At 35.1% G+C, this 18,801-nt stretch overlaps 1 protein-coding gene across 1 annotated transcript; it reads left to right on the top strand.

Annotated features, from left to right (window-relative positions):
• Positions 1–1,183: 1,183 nt before the first annotated feature.
• Positions 1,184–8,181, top strand: LOC143600772 (GDSL esterase/lipase At5g45910-like). Its single transcript, XM_077078361.1, has 5 exons — positions 1,184–1,415; positions 1,501–1,728; positions 2,614–2,762; positions 2,924–3,197; positions 7,897–8,181. Exons 1-5 carry the CDS (start codon positions 1,184–1,186, stop codon positions 8,103–8,105), a joined length of 1,092 nt encoding a protein of 363 aa, XP_076934476.1. The 3' UTR covers positions 8,106–8,181.
• The last annotated feature ends 10,620 nt before the right edge of the window (positions 8,182–18,801 follow it).

The raw sequence follows: 18,801 nt of genomic DNA, 5'->3' as shown, positions 1-18,801 counted from the left end.
AAAGTGATTAAATGAGAATCTTGTTTCCTAAAATAAGAATTTATAATACCTAGGTCATGTGTCACCGCAAACTCTAGAAGATCTGTTCCGGTCTCATTCCTATCACCAAAACCGAAACCCCCATGAACGGCTTGAAAACCATCGTTAGCCTTACCAATGTGTCCATTAAAATCACCTCCTATGCAAATCCTCTCCCCCCCAGGTATGCCCCCTACCACTGCGTCTAGGCAATCCCAAAATTCTCTCTTTTCCTGATCCCCTAGGCCTACATGAGGCGCGTAGGCGGAGACTACTGCCACTACTTCCTCTCCTAGTACTAATTTCAACACCATAATCCTGTCATTATGTCTTATCACCTCCACCACACTAGTGTGTATTTCCTTAGCCACTAGAAACCCCACTCCATTCCTAGCTCCATCAGACCCCGAGTACCACAACTTATACCCATTACACTCAGCCCCTCTATGTCCTTTCCACTTAGTCTCCTGGAGGCATGCTATCTGAACCATACGTCTTTTAAGCACATCTACCAATTCTAGCAACTTACCATTTAATGTTCCTACATTCCATGAAGCCAAACGCAATATACGCTCCCTATCTTTACTCTTTCCTACACCCCTTGTTTCAGGACATGGTCTCAAGTAATAGTCATGGTTCCTACGCTCTATGGTTGCAACTAATCACACAAACACAAGCAATAGAACACCAAATCAATAATAATAATAATAGTAACAAAAACTAATAATAATAATAATAATAGTGTGTAGCAATAACAATAATAGTCAAGAGATCTTAAAATGAAAATAAACTCCAAAGATCCGGATCACGTATGTTCTAATGATAATAATAATAATACTAATAATAATAATAATAATAGTGAGAAAGGAACGAATATACCGTGAAGATGATAGAAGGCTGATAATAGGTTGTGGGTGGACAGTTGTGTTGTAGGTAATAGGTTGCCTTACTAAATTTTAGGTAGTTGTCACTTGCCAAAGAGTTTATTATTGTGGGTGGACAGTTGTGTTGTAGGTAATAGGTTGCCTTATTAAATTTTAGATAGTTGTTACTTGCCAGGCGTTGCAACAACTATTTTCGCATGCTATCATATCACTATTATTTACTTACGTTTCTCCAATAAAAAGAATAGAAAAAATTTCATTTTTATTACTCATTTGAAATTATGGTAACTCTCTTGTTTCTTTTCTTTTGTGTCCTTCCTAAACTTTCCACTTCAATTCCATTAGTATATGACAAAATCTTTAGCTTTGGTGACTCCATTGCTGATACCGGAAACTTCATCCATTCTGGCGCGTTAGCAAATCCGGTTATTGGAAAGCTTCCATATGGCGAAACTTTCTTTGGTCATCCGACAGGTCGTTGCTCCGATGGGCGCCTTATTATCGATTTCATCGGTATAAATATTACTCCATTACACCTTTGATAATTATTTTCTATGTTTTTGTCTTAATTACATGATGATCATTGGAAATGAAACAGCTGAGAAATATGGGTTACCATACTTACCTCCTTATCTACCAATTGCCAAAAGCTTGAAGTCTAAAGCCAAACATGGAGTTAACTTTGCTGTTGCTGGAGCTACTGCACTTGATGCAAAATTTTACTATGATAAAGGCATTGGAGGGATTCTTTGGACCAATGATTCATTAAACACTCAGCTGGACTGGTTCAAGCGACTTAAGTCGAGCATGTGCACTACTAAACAAGGTTATTATTATGATTACATTAATTCAGCTAGACAACTATAAAAGATTATATAACATGAATAGCTTGTTAGAATAATTTGGAATGGGATAAACTAGGAAAAACAGATAAAAGAAGATTGAGAGAAGAAAAAGAAGACAAAGTTTTAATTAGAACATGTGTTATGGCTGACATTGGTTGTTGGTTAATTAATGAAAAAAATAATGTCATTAGTGTCACGTACGTACTGGCCGGGGCATTAACTTTCTTTTTTAACGGCCAATTTTATAAAGAGAACAACCAAAAAACTAGTAAGAAACTAGTCAAAAAGACACCGAGGAAACACCTGTTACACACCACACCAAAAAAAAACAAGGAAACTCAAAAGAAAAAAAAACACCATGTTTCCCTGGGCATTAACTAACCAGCCAAAAAAACAAGCGTTATGAATATATACGGGTTACTTATCCAAGTTATAAATCATTTTACAATCATTATTTTCTTACTAATTATTTTATTTAAATTAACATATAAAATACATTATATTTACTATTTGGTCAACCAATCAAACGGTTGGATTTTATTGAAATGATGGACTGGGGGCACCAATGCTTTGGCAAGAAGAAGGGCGTCTTAGCGCCCGATAAACTTGGTGCCAGTATGATGATTGGCACCCATATATCCTGCTTGCGTGGCAGGTGAGTGGCGCCCGTTCTCAACCCACAACACTCAGTCTTAGAATTGTTTAGTTTATCGGTCATTGTAATCTGTTACGCATGTGGAGTTAAGAGTTTAATAGAAAATAGTCATTTACCCGGGGCGTGGTAACCAAATTCTGTCTTGTTTGTACTAAACGACTGACTGTCTGTCTGTCTGGCCAACATAACTTTTATATATTTTGTATTGCAGAGTGCGATAGCTACTTCAAGAGATCACTCTTTATGATGGGAGAAATTGGTGGCAATGACTACAATTATGCATTTTTCTTGGGTGGAACTTTTACGGATTTAAAAAGAATGGTACCTTTGGTTGTGGGAACAATTATATCTGCTACCAGCGTAAGTATATTGATCAAGAACATATAATAATAACACTAAGGGCTTTGCATACTTGCATTTATGCTTAGAAATAGTGTTGCATACAATATATTCATTTTCGGTTTCCCATCGTAATATGTACATGTATAAACGAAATCTCTGTTTTGAATAATGTTTCACAGACGGTGATCGAAGATGGTGCAAAGGAGGTGGTGGTGCCAGGGAATTTCCCAATAGGATGCTCGGCGTCTTACCTAACCTTGTTCGGAACTCAAAACAAAACAGCTTATGATGGAAACGGATGTTTGAAGGCATACAACGCGTTCTCAAAGTATCACAACGCTCAACTAAAGCTAGCTTTGGAGAAACTAAGACAAAAGTACCCACACGTTCGAATTATCTATGCAGACTACTATGGTGCCGCAAAGGCCTTATTTCACATTCCGCGCCATCTAGGTGAGTATTTACACGCGTATACTATTTATTGGAAAAATCCTATACAATAATAACTTCATTATAATATATTAAGCAATATAATTGTTGGAAACATACAGAAATATGATATTGTGCAAGTATTTGTTGGTAATCAAAGAGCAAATCACAATTGATCGAATAGAAGAGGAATCGAGATCGATACACACGAACGGAAACTTTGATTAACACAACAAAATTACATCATTTATTCATCCATATATACATACGTATATATATGTTTCCAACCGGTGCATCTCAAACAAATACCTCGTTCAGGGAATAAAACACCGATTACACTTATCACTGATTACTTATAGACCCATCCAAATTACAAATAATATTTTATTCCTAAACTTACTTTATAATAATGACACTTATACCCTCTAAGTTTAGTTTAACTTCAACACGTAATCCCCGTTAAACTAATTAAACTTAGATTAAGTGAGGTGTTCATCCTTCGAAATCGATCTGGTTTGCCATCACAGTAGTGTTGGTTTATTAGTTCTCCCGGGTCAAGTTTGCCTCCTTTTTCTTCCATTTTGAACATTTATGCTTGAAGCGTCCAAGTTCATTACACTTGAAAAATCTTAATATGTAATCCTTGTTTTGGTAGACTTGATCTCCACCTTTAGTTCTCCATGGCTTCCAATTTTTGCGTCGACCCCATTCTTTGTTTTACTGCTTTGAATACTTTTCAAGATCACCAAATTCACATTTATGCGCATTGACCTTCTCTTTTCCATCTTCTGAACAACTGTTTGTTGAAGTATTAATCTTGAATATTAATAAAGTTAAGGGTTTATTATGATATATTTATTTAGTTATTTGAATTATAGTAGGTTTATGAAAGGTGTGTCTTGGAGAGGAAGTTTAGTAGGTCTATAAATAAGGTCTAGTTTATTAGTTTTATTTGTGAGAGTCAAGGGAGAGTTAAGAGAGAGTCAAGGAGTCTCATCTCCATGTACGTTTGATAAGTTCGTGAAGTTCGTTTGTTATGTTCGTTTGATATATGAAAAGAGTCGAGGGTTGTCTCCTCAATATCTCGTGTTCGTTTGTTTGATAAGTTCGTTTGATTCGATTGTTTGATTCATCTGGGCCAACAATTAGTATCAGAGCTCGATTAGCTCTTGAAGATCAGAAATGTGAGTGAAAGAAAAGTGAGTCGGAACGAAAATCTTTCGGAGTATTGGTTCAGCGCATTGCTGTCTGCGGCCATATTACGATTGTGAGGAAATTGTGATTCCATATTAATAACCATCACCATTATATATTATATTGGTTTGTGATTTGTGTTTTGAAAAAAGCTTCTGCCGACATCAATATTATTATATGCAATTGATATATTTGTTTTGTGAGTTTACAATTAATTCATCATCATTGAATTAAGTCGGTGAACACCAAGAAAAGAAAAGGAAGTAATCCCTATTTTCGGTGGAGATCAAAAGCATATATTATATTCTTTAGGTGTGTACGAGACAACAAAAAAAAGGAAGAAAATCGAAACCGTTTGAATCACCATTGACCTTGTTAGGATTCAGACATGGCTGGTGATAAAGAAGCAGGAAGCTTAGGAACGGTGAAAGAATTGATTGGTGGTTTTGTGTTGCAAGCATCAAAGTTAACTTCGACTAACTATGCGTCATGGTCGGTTATGGTGAAAATTATTTTGGGTGCGAACGGTTTGCATGATGCGATTGATAAAGAAAAGGGTGCAGAAATTGAAGAAAGAAAGAAGTTTATGGCCTTGGGTGTTATCTTTCAAACCCTGCCTGAAGACGTGATGCCTCAGATGGCCAAGTATTCAGAACCGAAAGATGTTTGGGAAGCGTTAAGAGTTCGTTATCTTAGAACAGAAAGAACTCAGAAAGCTCGTGTTCAAATGCTAAGAACCGAGTTAGATGCATTGAAGATGGGGGAGACAGAAAGTATTGATGATTATGCAGCGAAGTTGGGTGGAGTACAATCAAAGTACAAGAGCTTGGGAGCGGTACTTGAAGAAGAGGTTTTGGTAAGAAAGTTCTTGAACTCTATGCCGGATAAATATTTACCCGTTGTTTCTTCGATGGAGCTACTCGCAGACATCGAAACAATAGCGTTTGAAGATGTGGTTGGACGTTTGAAGGCATATGAAGAAAGAAACAAGTTCAAGAATGTGAATGAAAGTTCATCCCAAAGTCAGCTCATGTTCACCCAAACCGAAAAGAAAGTTGAAAACTACCGACAATGACAGAACCAGAACTATTAAACTGGGGGGTCACGCTATAAATTTTCTTTTACATCTAAACCATGGTTGTGTGCCTACTATTTAAGCCCTCGTTACATAATAAAAGATAAAAAATAAGTAGCGTAATTAATTATATATTTTTTAAAATATAAAAGTGACTGTGATGAAATAAAAACCTAACATAAAAGAAATTAGAGCGTTGCATTACCTTCTAAATATCTAAAAGTAAAATTCGTACATAACTTAGTTCATAATTTTTAATAATAAAAGTAATTAAAAAACAAAACTAAAACCAAAAAAAGAAAAAGAAAAAAAAATACACACTCACACAACATGGTAATCTTGGAAATGGACTTTTGAGTTATGTACACTAATAATAGACTAAAATAGTTGGACCAAGCCTGTATTCTTTTAAAGGCCCACACAGTAAAGTGCATTTAATATTTAAAAAATAAATCCACTATAATGTGATTCTTCTTCATCCTTTTTTATCTGCAGTACACCGACGACTATTTTCCGGCTGGAAAGTTTTAAACCATCTTTTTCTTCTCTCTTTGGATTTCTAGACTTTATAAGAGATAAATCAAGAGGGTCTAACTACAAGAAATCTTTTGGCTGAGTTTCCGAGTATATTAAGAATTTGGTCGGCCGGAGGGTCCGGTGACCCCCCGGACCCTCCTGTAGTTTCGTCCCTGACTACCGAGAACATGGTAGAGGCCGTGGAAGATACAACGGGCGAGGAAGAGGTAATCCAAGATGGAATGGTGAGCGTAAGAATGATGAACGGGGTGAATATCGGAAAAAGAACCCTGGAGAATGGGAAGATAGAAGGAAGTATGTAACGTGCTACAACTGTGACAAGATTGGGCACTACTCGAATGAATGCAAGGAACCGAGTAAATGGAATGATGAAGTGAATTTGACAAACAAAGAAGATGATGTTGATCCTTCTTTGCTCATGGCGGTTTGTTCAATAAAAAAGGTAAGTTTGAATGAAGAAAGGGTTATCCCTGATGTGTTTGAAAAGAATGAAGATATATGGTACTTAGACAATGGTGCAAGTCATCATATGTCAGGAGAGAAAGAGTTCTTTACTACCTTGGATGAAGGAGTTTCGGGTCAAGTGAAGTTTGGTGATGGATCCGAGATCGAAATCAAAGGTAAAGGTAATGTGACTGTGGTAAGTAAGACCGGTGAAAAGAAATCGTTTTATGATGTTTACTATATCCCTAAGTTGAAGACTAATCTTCTTAGCTTGGGAAAGTTGGATGAAGAAGGATGTAAGATTGAAATAGCCAATGGGACATTGAGGCTATATGATCAAAAAGAGAGATTGTTGATGAAGGTTGAGAGAAATCTGAATATGACGTACAACATCAAGCTTCAGGTATGTTGTAATCCTAATAACTTAAAAGCTGAAAATAAAGAAAGTTATGATGTGAAACCGATTATGAAAGTGAAGGATATTCGCTTTGGAACGATTCCAAATGACTTTTTTGGAGTTCGTGAAAGTATTAGTCAAGAACGAGTTGATGAGAATAAGCGAGTTGAGAATTAAAATAGTAACATGATTTCAAAGTTAAGCACTGAAGGAATGAATGCTAAGTTTGAAGAATCGGTGAAGTAAGTATGCTATAGTCAGTTGAAAAGGAGAAACAAATGCAAGAAGAAATACAATTCAAGATTAAGGGGGTGAATGAAGGATTAATCTTGAATATTAATAAAGTTAAGGGTTTATTATGATATATTTATTTAGTTATTTGAATTATGTAGGTTTATGAAAGGTATGTTTTGGAGAGGAAGTTTAGTAGGTCTATAAATAGGGTCTAGTTTATTAGTTTTATTTGTGAGAGTCAAGAGAGAGTTAAGAGAGAGTCAAGGAGTCTCATCTCCATGTACGTTTGATAAGTTCGTGAAGTTCGTTTGTTATGTTCGTTTGATATATGAAAAGAGTCGAGGGTTGTCTCCTCAATATCTCGTGTTCGTTTGTTTGATAAGTTCGTTTGATTCGATTGTTTGATTCATCTGGGCCAACATTTGTCATATATGTCTTCCTCCTTGGTTCCTTGATTTTTATTTTGGTGCGTTCATTGAAAGCCTTCAATCTTCCAACAACTTCTTGGAAAGGCATTGTATCAAGATCGACAAACTGGTTGATCTCAATGACAATCTGAACGAACTTTTCTTGTATTGAACGCCAAGCAGTTTCCAGAGTTGTCTCTTGTCATTCATGGTACTTGTTATCAATGTAATTCATTTACATTAATCAATTCACGTTATCTTCATGGGCTAACATAAAAGTATTCATGCTTACATTAATCACCCAAAAGGAAGGTTTGCCTAGTTGCGATTATATTTATCGAGTCTCTTCGATCAATTAAGGGTTTGAGTTGGCTTATGATATGGGTAATCTGGTAATGAGTTATAATATAACATTTATGTTATGCATACATGCAGGACTGAAAAATGGAGCTTTAAGAGCTTGTTGTGGAGGAGGTGGACCATACAATTTCAATTACAAAGCAAGATGTGGTCACTTAGGGTCGAAAGTATGCGAGGACCCGTCCACTTACGCAAACTGGGATGGGGTGCACCTTACCGAGACGGCTTATAGACACATAGCAACTGGATTACTTGACGGAACTTTCACTTCTCAACCCATCTAGTACTTTTTGAACTCTTCAATTTCCATATTCTATTTGTAATATTATACAAGCTGTATAATAATTGAATTAAACTAGGAGTTAATTCCAAAACTATGCTTCTTTTTCAAATTGTGTAAACATTGTATGTTTGTCCAATAAATATAAAATAAAACGATAGATTCTTTCTATGTCGTTTGTTCCGATCATATGATGAGCTATGTTGTTTTAGTTATATTAAATCGTTTCATGTTATCTTATCATCATTTTCCGATTACTTGACCCGACTCTAGAAAAAGTGCACCCCCCCCCCCCACCCTAATATATAAATAAATAAAATATAACCCCACCCTAATATATATAAATATTTTATTATTTCCACTTAATTGTTTTTCACAATTGGCTAGTCAACGAGTTCATACCATATTTGTTCTTAGAGGGCTTGTTTTGAATTTGTTTTATGTGGAGCATAGATTTTCTCATAGAGGAAAGTATTGGGCAAACCCGAGATCCGCCCATTGACTAGTGGGAAATGCCTACTTTGAAAAAAAAATCGTGATCTCATATCAAGAGTTAGCTGCACGACCTTCCTGTGGTAGCTACTTTCTCGCAATCGAAAGGCCTACTCTGGATTTGCTTCAAATATGAAATTATGTTCCTGGATCCATCTGAATCGCCTAAGCCACTTTACCGAGTTCATTTAAGGATGGAAAAAATGAAATGAAAGGAAAGAAAAAAATTATTGTGATCTAAATGCCTTTTTTAAATGAATGAAAAAAAATGAAATGTGAGAAGTTTATCTTATTGGGTTCCATTAAAGGAAAGGGAAACAAAACAAGTGGAAGAAAAATAAGAAGAAATAAAGAGTATATGAAAAGAAATGTTGGAAACAAATAGGAAGAAAAAAAAAAAGAAATATAAAAAGTGAAAATAAATTATTAAAAGAAAATTCTTCTTTTTTTTTCTTTTCTTTTCTCCTCTCTTATTTTAGTGAACTCAGGAACACAATAACTTCTGACAGTAACTTAAGTCGTTCCAACTTCGATCATAAGTAATTGGACTGGTTGCAAGGCCCAATGAATGATCGAAAATGTTGGCTTAAGATGATGAATTAACACCATTAAACTAGGCCTTTCTATTTGGGCTCAATGATGAGAACCTGAACACAGCCACTTTAATAACTCTTTCAGTTTTCTAAAATATCATTATGACTATTACAGGTCATCTTTATTATCACATGTTGTCAAGTAAGGTCACCCGTAGTGGACAATTATTCCAGACGATTTTGAGGCGAGAACACCGCCCCGGCGAATGTGGGGCGAGGGGGGGATTCTATTTGTCGCCGTGCTTGTTTAAGAAAATAATAATAATATATTCTTTTGACCGTTGAACGGTCACATTTTAAAGAAAAAAAATAAATAAATAAAAACTTAATATAAATATCAAACCAATTCAACCCATTTTTCACCATATCATACACAAAGTCAAATAGAAATACAAAACTAATTCAACCATTTTCACCATTTCATACTTCTTCACATTTTCATTTCATTCTATCTCAAAATGGATTCCCTGGATAGCCCGAACTCTTCCGAAATTTGGGATCAAGTAATTAAGGTGAGTCAGAGAATTTATCAGGTGCAACAACGAGTGTTGGAGGAGACAAAAAAGGCCATAAACACAATGCGGGCCGTCGCCAATACGATAGTGTCTGGCTCTACAAGCTCTTCGTTGCCACGCAGGTGATTGTATATCCATCGGGATCGTACCGAAGAGAACGATCGTTTGATGAAGTACTACTTCAAGGACACACCTACATTTAACGATGCTATGTTTCAATGTCGTTTTTGGATGTCTAAACGTTTATTTTTGCGCATCGTGGGAGATTTGGAGCGAGAGTATACATATTTTCAACAAACACCCGACGCAAGAGGACATTTAGGATTCACAGCCATCCAAAAGTGTACTTCGGCGCTACGCATCCTCGCGTACGGCAACACGACCGACATCAACGACGCGTATTTAAAGATTGCTGAGAAAACGACGCGAGACTCGTTGGAGAATTTTTGCATCGGTAAAATATTAATTGTTTACATTAGTTATTATTTTTAATATAAATATTTTTTAATAATTTATTTGTATAGGAAATAATACAATTATACGTTGGTCGTTATCTAAGGATTCCAACTTTAAATGACCTGACTCACATATACGACGTACACGAAATCAAACATTCTTTTCCCGGCATGACCAGGAGTATAGATTGCATGCATTGGGAGTGGGGCGACTGTCCAACCGCATGGTGAGGTTAATACGCTCGTGGTGATCATGGAGTACCAACGGTTAGTCTTCAAGCCATTTGTTCACACAACCTTTGGATTTGGTCGGCCTACTTCGGCTCCGTCGGGTCCAACAATGACATAAACGTTCTCAACGCGTCCCCCGTGCTAGAGTATTGCATTAGCCGTAGCACACCGGTCTTACCGTTTTATGCCAACGATACCTTCTATCGTCACGGATACTATCTAGGAGATGGGATATATCCAGAGTACTCGATCATCGTCAAAACGTTTCAAGACCCGATCGAAGAAAAAAGAGAATACTTTAAGAAGAAGCAAGAGTCTGCGCGAAAGGATATCGAGAGGTGTTTCGGGGTTCTAAAAAAATGTTGGCATTATGTGAAAAACCCATGTCGTGTATGGACGTTGGCAAAAATGAGCGATGCCATGTATACATACTTGTAAGGCCCCGTTACCGGTGCCTTACTTTGGCGTCGGATTTACTCATAAACACAGTTCTACAAATCAGAGTTTATTAAAACTTTCGCGGAATATAAAACATCACTCATTCGTTACAAAACATTTCACCTTTTCTTTAAAATCACAACGTAAAACAACTAATTTAAAACATCATATTTTAAACACCATTTCGTCCGTCTTTAGATGCCAGCCGTTCAATCCATGCCATGTGTCATTCTCATGCTAGCTTTGTAGTCAGATCACCTGCGTGCATACTAAAAGTCAGCTACGCTAAGTGAGTTCTAGTTAATCAAGCAACTTATCATACAACCACTACATATATCATATACGTATCCGAAGACACGTAGCCCACTATCCGACCTGCTCACCTTACCACTTAACCTCTTATTTACCCCTACCACTTAGCCACTTAATAACGAATAACGTTATGCCACTTTGCCACTTTAATAACGTAATAACGTTATGCCACTTTGCCACTTTAATAACGAAGTCACGTATAGGCTTACCCTACCACGTACTATCGTCATGCCACTAACCCTCTTACTAGACTCTTGCCACTTCTAACACACTCTACCTCTACTTGTCTACAACACACTTCATATCATTACATCATTTACATAATAATCAAGTTACATCATAACATTTACACACACTAATATCCACTTGACAATCACTATCCTTGGCGATACGTGCAATATCCGAAGATCGTTCACGCACCGACAAGCATTACATACTAGCTACCTCATATAACATCTATAGCATACACTTTAAGGTAAGTGTATTCACGCTTCACATCGAGTATGCACACAGCCCCGAAAACATAACAAGGAAATGGGGCTAGAAACTCACCTGAATGCGGTTACGTTCACCATTAATAGTTATTCCCTTCTTGAGCTGTCACGGCTAACTGTATAATATTTACATGTGTCAATTAAGTATTACTACTCATATCGCTTTCCTATCCTTATATAACCCACAAAGAACGGGGGTCCGGGGGCAGCGCCCCTGACAGCGGGGTTCTAGGGGCGGCAGCCCCTAGCGGGGTCCAAGTGGCAGAGCCCCTGAAAGGGGTTATTTCCATTAACTGTATTAACACATTTTCCATTAGGATTTTAATTCATTTTATAATTCGTTAGCCCGATTCGTGGTCTAGTACTGGATTACTTTTACTTAGCATTTTAAGCGAACTTATCATTAAGCGAACTTGTATGCAACGAAGTTAACCATAGGCGAACTTGTGTCCAGCGAAGTTAACCATTGGCGAACTTGTGTCCAGCGAAGTTAACCATAGGCGAACTTGTGTCCAGCGAAGTTAACCATTGGCGAACTTGTGTCCAGTGAAGTTAACCATAGGCGAACTTGAAGGCGAAATTATGCAGCGAACTTAGCTGCAGGCGAAGTTACCCAGCAGCAGCTACGGCTCATCCAAAACTCCTATAATTATCTCTGTTTTAACGTGTAACCCTTCGATGTGGTATTAACCAACCCGTGAGCATCATTTTCAGGTAAAACCCGGCTTGGAAAAGCATAAAGTTTTGGTCTTTAAGATTAAAACGTTCAATACTAGGTCTAGGGTTTATTTTAAACGAGAAATATGCAGCCGTAAGTTCGTTTCTAACATCAAGTTTGCTACTTTAATACTCATTTATACCCGATCTACTCTAGGTTCAAATTTCGAGACTAACCGTCTATAAAAATGTAAACTTTAAAGATAACGGACATACCTTTACGTGTTTTTAAGGTTACGGTTAGCTTGGTGACGAACTACAAATCTTGTGTCTTGCTTGCACGTTCACGATCTACCAAGTTATAGGCTCGGTTTGGTCTTGGAATGTTCCCCTAGCTCGCGGCCGATTATGGATGAGTGTGTGTGTGTGTGTGTGTTTTTTTTAGTGTGTAGAGATTAGGATGGATAAGATGGATGGAATGGAAAGGATTAGGGTTTAAGGGGGGTATTTATACTCCGTTAAGCCCATGGACCTAAGGCCCATATTTCTTTTTTTGGTCCATAACTAATCCCATCTAATTATCCTACTTAGTCTTTCATATTTTACTATTATTATTATCGTTCCACTAACTCGTTTATTTCACCCGACACAATAATATATATTAAATATTACTTTAGAAATTTCGGGATGTTACAATGTATCATATTGCATAATATGATTTTAGAATACACTATCAAAGCAATATGTCAACACTATATACCAAGAATCATTCTAGAACAGTTCCCTCAACCAACCGCAGAACAACGAACGCAAAACATTTACGAGCTCACATCAAGTGAGATACATAACTAACTTAAGGCATATTTGGTTCAACACGTGTGGGATAATCGTACCGTTGAAGTAGAAGACGAGGACGAATACAAAGACAAGGAGGAAAACGAAGAAGAGGAGGAGAACGAAGACGAAGATGAAGACGAGGACGAAGATAATGAATAGATTAGTATTTTTATATGTATTTTTTATTTTATTTTTTTGGTGTGTTTTTTTTATTTTGATTATAATTTATATTTCTTTTATTTAGTTAATTTAAAAAAATTTAATAACTAAATTGGTTTTATTTGTTTAGTTTAATTATTAAAAGAAAATAATAAAAAATGGTGACGTGACATTGGAGGGGCTACAACACCATTACACTTAGAAAACAAATTTCTACCATTTGCTAACTGGACGTCACATATTACAATTCGGCTGATTTATAGTCACTCCAATCTCAAGTACACTTAGGCTAAGTGTAAGGTAACATCAGTAATATCACATCCGCCACATAATTCCACCTAAATAACGTGAGAGGAAATAATCTTTTTATTCGTTTTTAACAAGTCCACGGCCATTTGTTTAATAATTAAGCCATCCACAGAATCAGTTTCTCCATATTTGGTTTATGTCGCTTTAAAATAATTATGTTATATTGAGGTGTAGCCGATCCGAGTTTCAGCGAGTCACTACTACAAATTACTAAGCGTTTTTTCTATGAAAATTTTCTACAAAAATATTACGTTACGTAATTAAAACAAATTCCCAATAAATTTCTAATGATAAAACCCATACTTTGCCATAGTATTGTGTGACAATACGAAAAATCGTCGTAAATTGGTCGCTAAATCCAACAAAGTTTTAATAAAAATATGTATAATTATTAGTTTAATTTAACTATTTCTTGGAAATTATTTTCCCACGTAATAATCATGATGTAAAATGATCTGGAACACGAGAAACAAAATTTCTCCGAAATCAGTCATTAGAATATGTCCTGTTTTTTAGTTCGTCGGTCTAGACTTGAACTGGCTCATTTCAACTATAGTTTATATGTTCAAATTTGTAAAATGATTTCACCTTTTGTTAAGTTTCAGGTTAAATTCCGATTGTCATTCAAGATTTTGTAAACTGCCGTTCAAAAAAAAAAATAAAAAGAAATATTTTGTAATGCTTACAAATTTGATCCGTCAAGATTTAGGTTTATTTTGTTCATTGTATAAAGTGATTTAGCTTGAACATTAATATTAAACATAAAATCAAGTTCATTACATATTTACATGGGTTTTAAATCCAACCAAACTGAAATCAAGGTTCATTTGGGTCCATACTGAAAATCATAAGAAGTTGGTAGATGATCAGTTTTGGTGTAATAGTGAAATGATATTATGATGTTGAAGATGCATGGGCATATATAATAATTAATTAAACATTTAATTATGGGCTTGATGTAAGACCGAGCCCTCAAATGTTCTCTGCCGTCAGATTAGAAGCTAGCTAGCATTTTAAAGAATATAATATACACGACAACGGGTTGACTTATCTTATGCATTCATCATTCTTGTTGTTTGAACATGAAGACTCGTTCAATTTATTTATAATATGGTATAGTTGACACATTCAATTTAATTCCAGTTGACACAAGCAATCTCAGTAGTGTGTAGTAACTTAAACTAGTATATTGTTAACTATTAACTAATCCCGACCCGCAACTGCTCGTTCATGACGTTAAACATGTTATTTAAGTTCTCGTTTACTCAAACAATGAAGTACGTAGAATTAATGTTTTTCAATGATTAAAACTACTATAAAAACACAAATATGTCTTCGTCGTATAATTCAGTTTATGAGAAGACGAGTTGTATCACTGTCGGTAATCAAAGACGAATTTGATGAACGAATCAAGTGTTAAACCGATGAAAACTAACTCTTCACCCTTGAACCGTGGAACCCAACACAAAAGAAAACTTACAAAGATTTTATACAAACTCAACCTGTTTTATAATTAGATTTCTTGCTACCCAAACTACTTGCACGTCTCTAAAGGATAAACCAAACAAGTAGACTAAAACTTAAGAGGAATGTTAACGTACAAATGAAATTAACGTGATTGTGATAATCAAGTAGAGTAATTATATATACAACTATATAAGTAGAGTAAATATGTAATTAAATCATAGAGTAATTATTTACTCTACTTGTATATATAACTATTATACTTGATTCTCACAATTAGCATGTTAAGTTCATTTGTATTTGATCCAAATCAAAAACTTGAAAACTAACAACTTACATTTATGATCAGTAACATATTATTGATAAATATCCCTAAACTCGAACTTTCACAACCAACTTAGACAAATATCGTTTCGTAATACTCATGCAAAAATTGACATAATGATTTTACGTTTGATGTTTTTAAAATTATGATATTAACTAACCTAACAACTAACACAAGTAACCGTTATATAAAATAATTATTTCTGTGCCACAATTATTGCCGTTTGAAAAGGTAAACGTAGAATACAAAATAGACAACATTTTGTTTCATACTCAAGACAGAATGACCGAGCAACCTGTCCAATACGTTTCTGATTAGGGATTTGTTCTGTCGTCATAATAAATCCAATGGACTTACTGGTTCAATGATATTGATATGATCCACTTGGATGCATGAATTCTGAGCATCATTGACTTTAAAGTTGCAACCAAAACAAGTCTTAATTATATGTGTTATATTATATCTATAGATAGAAAGTTAGAATTAGTGAAATACACAAATACTGCGATGGCAGATTTACAAGGCGTTTATAAGCACATTTAAGACATGGTTCAAGCCAGCAAAATGCATATGGCCTTCGGTATGACGAAGAAGCATAACATCAGATTATGTGAAACGGATTAACCGGATTATTGTTTTACGCCATTTGGTTCAAGGAAGTCTTTAATGTTACTAATCCTAAATTAACACTTGAATGGTTTTAGCTTGACCTTTTGATTTAAAGCCATCATTGTGAGTGGGAAATATTAACTTTATACGGAACATGATATGAGGATATAAAAGCATCTATAATTTTTTGGTACATTTAGAGTGAGCTTCATAAGTGGCCACAGAGTTATTCTAGCCTGTTAGAAAATAAATTCATTCTTATAAGGAGTTTATCCTTAAGTTCACCTAAGGCATTTTATTGTTTGATATCGCAGGTTTGAATCACACTCATGTGTCATATTCCTAGGTTTAAGCCTGGTTAAAGCTCCACTGCCCCACTGGATGGATTAGGTGTCATGACATCGAACCCTGAGAGTTCTTCATGAATTTAGCCCGTGTTCGTTGTTTTAAAAAGAAAAAAAGTAAAAGAAAATAGATTCATTAACATTTATATTCAAAGTCAAAGGAACATGGACTTTTAGGAACTCTGACTATAGGAATTTCGGCTTAGGAGTGCTAGAACGCTTAAAAGTAGGAAACTTGGAAGCAAGTACCATCAAGCCGTCAAAGAGTAAACTTCAGATTTACTAAAACTAAATTTTACCAATTTCTGGATATTGTAAATTATTAGTTTCACAACTTAAATACGTTGATTCTCTATAATAAATTTATTAACTTTGACGGGCGGCTAGTTTTTCTTTAGTAATGTCTGTTAATCTCACTAAACCCTCCAAAAATACACGGGTCATAGACCAAGCACTATAAATGTTTGCATCAAGCCGTATTTCACATGACCGCCATGATGTTACTTAACATTACACGCCAAGTAACGCTTTTGAACCGAAATTTCCAACAAATCAAACTGTTGACAACGTTTGATAATTTGATTTCATTTTCTATTTTGTTCAACTCTTGACAACGTTTTTAAACGCGTCTTATATTTATGTTGTAAAGTACGTTTTTTTATTGCTTCATATTTCTAAAAAAAAGTATTACAAAAAACTGCGTGTATTATCATCGATCGATTTGACTCAGTCCTTCCACTTGGGCACTCACTACCTTCACCACGGCCAGTTAGTTCCAAATCATACTGACTAACATTTCCCACTATCAGTTCAATGAGTATCAGACTTGTTTTGCTATGACGAATCATTATCGAATTTAAATTTGACTTTTACCCTTGTAGGATTTGACTTTCCATTGTCGGATTTGCGTCTCTACTGAACCACTTTGAACACGACTGACTAGAGGTCTATCCACATTTTTTTGGTAAGTAGATGGGTGAAGGAAAATATTTTTTACACCTCATGTCACCTTGACACCCTTGAGAACTAGCTAATCCTCAAGACACCTTAGTCATCTTCAAGCATGATTAATCTACTTGTATGACATAGTTGAAGTCACCACCATCTTTTAACCAGTTATACTTCATTGTGAGTCCTTATACACCTTCGCTAATAGTCTTAGGGTAAAAGCCCCCCGAACCAAGCAACACTTCGGCTCAAATGAAAGAATTTTTAATTTGCTATCATCATATCATAAGTTGTTTATTCAAGCATTGCAAACTTCTATCTATTTACAGGCTATGCATTATGTTTGGTCAGAGTAATGTACAAACTTAAATGAAAAGAAAATATATAACCGAAATATTAATTCCGGTAAACATAATTAAAGTTTTATACATTAAATTAAATTAAACTAATATAATAAGTACCAAAAAAAAATTAGAAGATAATGCCAAATTATTAATTTTTAATCATGATTATTCTTTTCAGAGTTATAATTAGCTGTAATTTCTTTGCTCTTTTTTCATATTATCAAGGTTCCAAAAGTCGCCAGCGGACCCTAAGTGGCCGACTGGGGAGTTGGGTGTACTCGGAGTATTCAGGGAGTACTCGGACATGATAAATATAAAGAAAATTAATTTTTGAATATTATATATATGTCAAATATCATAAATTTACTAATATTTATAATAAAATAAGTAAAGATCAATATAAATAAGAGAAATATAATTTTAAATAATAAATTATTCTAAAAATTGTTAATTTAGTAAAAAAATGATATTTATTCTTTAATATTAAAGATATACGAGTTGTGCTTTATTTTTTAAGCCAAAATCGGTTCAAATTCCCGACTAGGTGCGATTTTGATTGTGGTTGACCACCTTTAATCAGGTCTTAGCAACTAGGAGGAATTAAAGAAACTTGTCTCGACGATATACCTTGTAGCGAGTAATCGGCCTTGAAAACCTACTTTTACAATATAAGAGTCAACCATTTAAGTATTTAACTAAAAGCCACTTACCAGTAAACAATATGTGTCGTGGGCCACTAAGTTTTTCCTGTATCATCGACATCGGAAATACAATATGGAACATGAACCACGGAAGATATATGTAAGGACTATACGGTTGTTCATGTACTTCCAAAAATAAGTTAACATATTAAAAAGGAAAAACAAATATAAAAAGACGAAACTTCAATTCTCTCCCTTTCCATCCTCTTCAGTCTCACTCTCACATTTTCCATGTACCATGCATACATCACTTTCCATAAAACTGAAATTAGTTAAAAAGAAAATAACTTTAAACATAAGGTAATAAAGCTATGCATTATTTTCATGTTTTGATATGATTAATTAAACCAATATAAATTTTAGGCTAAGTTTACCCACAAGGCCACAATACACATTTTGGTAACAAACTTTATATCCATACATAACTTTATGTCCTTCGCTAATGTCTTTACTAAGTAAGCTGGTCCCACATT

The sequence above is a fragment of the Bidens hawaiensis genome, unplaced genomic scaffold, assembly GCF_021521415.1.
Source record: "Bidens hawaiensis isolate Kalapana, Puna unplaced genomic scaffold, B.hawaiensis_p1.1 tig00054878_1, whole genome shotgun sequence".
Lineage (NCBI taxonomy): Eukaryota > Viridiplantae > Streptophyta > Magnoliopsida > Asterales > Asteraceae > Bidens > Bidens hawaiensis.
This window is presented reverse-complemented; position numbering and strand designations above follow the sequence as displayed.

What these genes read in the sequence shown, in the direction of transcription:
- LOC143600772 (XM_077078361.1), top strand. Translation starts at nt 1,184, where the DNA reads ATGGTAACTCTCTTGTTTCTTTTCTTTTGTGTCCTTCCTAAACTTTCC. An exon ending in CCTTATTATCGATTTCATCG is followed by an intron (nt 1,416 to 1,500) that starts GTATAAATATTA and finishes GAAATGAAACAG; the next exon opens with CTGAGAAATATGGGTTACCA. An exon ending in TCACATTCCGCGCCATCTAG is followed by an intron (nt 3,198 to 7,896) that starts GTGAGTATTTAC and finishes GCATACATGCAG; the next exon opens with GACTGAAAAATGGAGCTTTA.